General features: G+C 45.6%; 1 protein-coding gene across 1 annotated transcript; it reads right to left on the reverse strand.

The window, feature by feature from the left end:
- Positions 1 to 2084: 2084 nt before the first annotated feature.
- Positions 2085 to 5638, reverse strand: LOC122374338 (KRAB-A domain-containing protein 2-like; the record flags this gene model as incomplete). The annotated part of the gene is made up of 4 exons (XM_043353028.1): positions 4849 to 5638; positions 3556 to 3660; positions 2714 to 2833; positions 2085 to 2486 (listed from the first exon to the last, which is right to left on the reverse strand). Coding segments are annotated over exons 1-4 (1266 nt in total), but the record flags the coding sequence as incomplete, so codon positions are not given.
- Positions 5639 to 6251: the final 613 nt, after the last annotated feature.

Raw genomic sequence — 6251 nt, forward strand, 5'->3', positions numbered from 1 at the left:
AGAGGTTGTGTACGCAGTTATCAAGTTCCGTAGCACGTGGTCTTTAAACTATTCGATAATTTCCGTCAAAAACAAAACCATGCCAAATCACAAACAACAGTCTGACTTTCTTACTATTTATTATTGCAGTGAGCGCCTTTATGGCAGCGACTGATACAAGTAACGCCCGCCTTGATGCACTTGCATCGGCCTTTACATACACCCCTCCTGCACTTGCAGGAAAACATCCCCTGACCCTTCCCCCCTGAGACCAGGCGAGCCAAGGCCATCTATAGAAGGTACAGTCACTCCCCCGCCGACCAATCAGAGACAGATCATGAGTGACGTCACCCCTGATGCTCGAAAGGGGTACTCCATTCCTTTACAACGTAAAAATGACTAACTTCATTTGAAGATTGTTGGTCTAACACTCTACACACATCGCTCAACCATTGATGTCATTGGAAAGTCCAATTAATTTTCTAGCGATAAAAAAGAGCAGCAATATGCTAAGAAATGGCCGGTTTTGAAGATATAGACGATTTAAAAACCCTCTGCAGTTGCAGAAAAGCAACGTAAAAACGCATCGAGCTTATATTTTTACTATGAATAAATCATTTTTCAGTAAGTTTTTAAGTATGGTATCGATTTATTCAACAACTTAATTACAATATTTTTATTACTTGGAACTTTATTTCAAAATAATATTTTCAAAAATGGCAACTGTTGGCAAGTAGCTTTGAAGCGATTGTGGCGCGCCGCGCCATTATTATCCTGAGGCCCCCATATGATGTCATCAAAAGTGGAGTGACATGGGCCTGAGGCGAGCACATTCTCTAAGTGTGATCGAGATGTCGGGGACGTCGGAGGAGGAGATGAAGTGCCCGGCACACGGTTGTACTGCTTCTGGGCCGTAGACGCCGGACAGCTTCCCCTTCGTCGTGCCAATTATATACTGTGACTCGCCGACACACTGCGAACACGGTCATCTATGTCAACGAGCGATACAAAGTTTTTACAGCATCAGCAATTAATTTACTGCAGATAATATTGATATGATTTATAATTATTGCGACCAGTGCCAGACACCTACAGTTTCGATCTGTGTTAAAAACGTTTTGTTGTTGACATCAAATCTAATTGAACCGACAATGTCCTTTCAGCGCCTTATACACTTGAAATCATGATGAAAAATAACTAAGCAACTATTTTTACAGATATTAAATCGTTTCAACATTGAGAACAATATTCATATTGATTGAAAATCATATTATATACTTAATTCACAGTAAAAAGTTATCGAAATAAAAAATTGAAAATATAGCAATAGAAAGCGTGGCGAGAAAGAGCAACCAATAGTACAAGCAGCTGCAAAAAGAAAATTACTCCAGACTCACCTCCAATATCACTCCGATAACATTTTTCTGTTGCGTCCTCGCCCTGTCCACGTCGGGAATGCCAATGCGTACATTTTGACCCACAGATAGAATCTTCTTCGCCTTCCTCGTCCGAGCCAGCATGAGATTCGCCTGTTTTTTCTGAGATGCCGAGGCGATCTCCCGCTCTTCAAGTGCCCTCTTAGCACGAGAACACAGATCGCAAAAGCCGTCAGATGCAGGTGCCGGCCCATAACAGTGAGTGCAGCGCCTGCTTCTTAGTGTTCGCTTAACAGGCTGTGCAGCTACCGGTGACTGCTGCATGCCCTTGTTGCTGCCGGCTACCGCCACTGTGGGACCGCTCCTCCCTGGAGTGCAGCTAGCTGGCTCCTCGTCGCTGCTGCTGCTGCCGGCTACCGCCACTGTGGGACCGCTCCTCCCTGGAGTGCAGCTAGCTGGCTCCTCGTCGCTGCTGCTGCTGCCGGCTACCGCCACTGTGGGACCGCTCCTCCCTGGAGTGCAGCTAGCTGGCTCCTCGTCGCTGCTGCTGCTGCCGGCTACCGCCACTGTGGGACCGCTCCTCCCTGGAGTGCAGCTAGCTGGCTCCTCGTCGCTGCTGCTGCTGCCGGCTACCGCCACTGTGGGACCGCTCCTCCCTGGAGTGCAGCTAGCTGGCTCCTCGTCGCTGCTGCTGCTGCCGGCTACCGCCACTGTGGGACCGCTCCTCCCTGGAGTGCAGCTAGCTGGCTCCTCGTCGCTGCTGCTGCTGCCGGCTACCGCCACTGTGGGACCGCTCCTCCCTGGAGTGCAGCTAGCTGGCTCCTCGTCGCTGCTGCTGCTGCTGCTGCTGCTGCTGCATACTACAGCACGACCGCTCCTTCTCCTCCCTGCATGGGCGCGGCCAGCCGGCTGCCAGTCGCTGCTGCTGCTGCTGCCCGATTGACTGTCCAGTCCTGCATCTGTGGCCGTCTGGCGACTTCCATCAGCCACCAGTCCCAGCATATCCGCCAGCTCCTGCTCAGTCCTCAACAGTCTGGCGGGCGCTCCTCTGAGCTGCGTGTCCCTCAGGCCCATGTGGGGCTCAACACCGAACATCGCTTTGTAGGGAGCAGTTCCAATCCCGTCGTTCTTCTGAAACAGTCAGAACATATTCAAGATATTAACAACAGAATGTTCACACAAAAATACGAGACTGTGCAGTTAAGCGTAACCAGCTAATACTTTACACTTCTCCCGCTTTGACTTAAATTACAGCTAATGATTGGAAATATTTTTTTTCTTCAAAACATATGTTTTAAACGAATGAGGAAAATTTCAAATGATATTTTTTGTAACTAATACAGATGAAGGCTATATACCTGCGTGTTTATCATCCACTGAACAAAGCGTAGTCCCTCGGGCCAATTACTTTCCGGGTTATCGGCAAGCCAGCACCGAAGCTTTTCCTGAACCAGCCGATTCGCCCTTTCGACAGATCCCTGGAAACATTAAATGTGTCAATTTACCACATGCCGAGATATCCCTTTAACATTAGCACGTGATTTTGGGAAAAGCTTCCGGACCGCTCACGGCTAATGTTTAAGGTATTTGGGAAAAGGTTCTTGACCACGGTCATTTTGATTTTCCCAGACAATTTTTAAGAGAATATTCAAGATGAAAGTAGCAATTAACGGCATGTAGTAACTATCTTCCCACCCTTTGGGCTGGGAAAATGCTTAATTTATTCACCTCGAATTTTTTGCTACAGACCTCGTGCCTGCCGGCACTCGGTACTTCCGCAAAAAAACCTTGGTAAATAAAATGCATTTTCCCAGCCCCGGGCGGAAATAAATATTACTATATCCGTACATGAGAAAGTCAAGCATGCACATGGCGGCGAATATTACATGGTACAGTTTGCATTGACCTCTTTTAACTCTCGATTTATTTATTCATGTTCTTTCCACTTCTATTTATTTGCGCAGGCATTGATATTGAATAGTCACTTTTTGAGCAATCAAATAAGGGCGCTTGATAGCCTATTTGCGCTTTAGCGTCCGTCCATAAACCCCAGCACAAACATGCACACGATCAATTCAATATGAATATCTATTTTAAAGACTTCAAAAATCCATGTAGGAACAACAAGCTAATTCTATACCAAATCTAAATTCGTATATTGGTGAATAGCCAATCTGGCTTATACCTATCAATCGCTCACCTGGGACTGCGAATGGCGAGGTCGTCCACGAACGAGCTGGAGCGATGGCCACATGGCTGTGCACTGCTTTATTACTTTGTTGCGAAACTCGCGTCCGTTGTCGCTCTGAAACACATTTAGGTTTTCTGTTTTAACGAATTTTTAACGCAATCTTAGCCTTTATCTGAACTACTTTCATGTTTTTATTGCGATGTTTCACACAGTGGTTGTGCAGTTACCTTCATGAATCACGAGCGAATCATTGTAAAAGTGACTTAGAACAGTTCAAATTACCCTAATCTTGACCTTAGGTGAAAAGGTCATCAAAGGTAATCCTAGGTCAGTGACCTCAGATGACCTCGGATGACCACGGATGACCTTGACACATGGCGGGTCAACTATAGTGTATTCATAGGCGCTGAGCTCGAATCTGACATCCATTCACCTCTAAGCAATCATCCTGACGCTCAAACTCGCAAAAAAAAACAGCTAATTGAAGCGACTAAATTGACCTAGAAGATGCTCCTAACAAGCGTGACCTTGCGTGACCTTGACCTTGAGTCAACTGTATGCGATGTCTAGACATCCATAAACACCAATAAACTCTCATAGAATGCATACTCATGCGCTGGGAAGCAAGAACGCGCACCATCGTGCGACAGATCGCAAAACCTGCCGATTTCGTCCAAACATGACCTGACATATGACGTCATGACTTGATGACCTGACATGACATCGACTTGAAATTTCCACAGTACGTGTCAGATTGATCAACGCGAGGGTACTGTAAGTTTCGCGGCGATCCGCCGCGTTTTACGCGAGTTATTCGCGAAAAACCATGGGGGGGGGGTCATCCGACCCCCCTACAAGTGCGAGGGTTAATCTGAAACTATGTATGTCTCTGGTTTTCTTCTAATCAAGTCAGTTATATCAACTCCAGCATCTGCTATAATGCGCAAAAGAACGACCAGTGCATGTTCGCTCATATCCAAGTAATTTTCTAAAGACTGAAGCGGCCAACCCCACCCTAATATCTTGGAGAGCCGTACATATTTTACGAATAAGCGCATGCTGGCTGCTGCTGCTGATGAGATGGAATATATTAAAACAACCGGTAATACATGATAGTATAGTACAGATGCAGACCATAGACAAAATGTAGGGTCTTAATGATGAAATTCCCTTAACATTCAATGAGGGTGAGATAAACTGTTTTTGCACTTAAAAACAGAGAAAAAATAAAAACAGAGAACGTTCATGATTGCTTTCACCTATATATCGGTAAAAAAATACAATATGACAAAGCTACTTTACCTGCAAGATGTTTGGAGCCCCAAACAGGCAGAATATGTCGATGAGATGAAATACCACCTCTTCCGCCCTTTTTGATTTTAAGGGCCGCAAAACGACAAACTTGGTTAGGTGGTCTTGATATGTTAAAATGTATCTGAATCCCTTTGAGCTTTCACTCGTCCAGTCTATTAGATCAACCTGGGCTCTGGAGTTCATGTCGTTGCTGAGAATAGGCTTAGTCACTACCTTCTGGCCAGGCCTAGGCTTTTTCTGCTCGCACGTTTGGCAAGTTGAGAGGAATGCCCAGACGACTTTTCTGCTGACGCTTGCATAGTGCTTTTGAACTTCCATAAGCGTCTTGTCTCTTCCGCAATGCCCAGTCAAAGAATGGAGTTCATTAATCACATCAAACAAATCTGATTCCCGCACGATTTCTTTTGCACTTTTCTTATCTACAACCTTTTCAATTGATCCGAACTTGACTAGCCTGTACTTCTGCCAGATGCGATAGCGTTTCGCGGTGCCCGACGGTTTTGCGCCTTTGCTGATTCCCTGCAGTTCTTCCTTTATAATCTCGTACTTTTCATCGGTAATCAAAGCAGAGTTTGAAGATATTTTGGTTTCGTGAACCAGTTTATAGAACTGTTCTTTTTGAGACATCTTTGCAGAAACGACGAACGGTCTACCTGCGAAAGATAGAGATGTATGCAAGATTACAATAACAAATTGACTTTATGAATTTAAAAAATATTGATAAATATTATATAATATACAAAGAATGATAATTACGAGCGAGCGCGAAGTGCGAGCGAGTCCTTTGTGGTTTAGTGGAAAAATGTAAGTAGGTATTAGCAGCCCGACCCGGCCAAACGACGCTAATTGACAGCTTATAACTTTGCAACCACATGTCTGATTGACAAGTGGCTTTCATTGATGGGGAGCTACATCCCTTTGCCACGAATGGAGCATACCCCGAACCATGTGGGTACCAAATTTAGCACGTGGCACGTGCAGAGTGAGGGGTGTCGAAAAAAATACAATGCTACAGCCTTGGAACGTCTGCGCCGATAGTGTTGAAATTTGGCATGCTACTAGGTACTCATAGGCCTAACCCTCCACAAGAGTGAGAAGGGAGATTGTGCCGCGCGCGCGCACGTGCGCACTCCACCTTCGATTTTCAATAACTGCAGCGTCTGTCATGGGCGTAGAAACGGCTAGAACATTGTGGGCGCATAGGTGCAGATTGCAGGAGTCTAGCCATAGCTGGTTGAGCGGGGGGGGGGGGGGGTAGGAAGCGGCAATTGGATGTGATATACCGACTTTACCATTTTTAACCCGCACCCTATTTTCCCCTGAATATCAATAAGAAACAAACAAACAAACGAAAACGGTGAGCTTCACGCCGCTTTTTTTTACAAAAAAAG

This window comes from Amphibalanus amphitrite, unplaced genomic scaffold, assembly GCF_019059575.1.
Source record: "Amphibalanus amphitrite isolate SeventyFive unplaced genomic scaffold, NRLGWU_Aamphi_draft 001642F_arrow, whole genome shotgun sequence".
Lineage (NCBI taxonomy): Eukaryota > Metazoa > Arthropoda > Thecostraca > Balanomorpha > Balanidae > Amphibalanus > Amphibalanus amphitrite.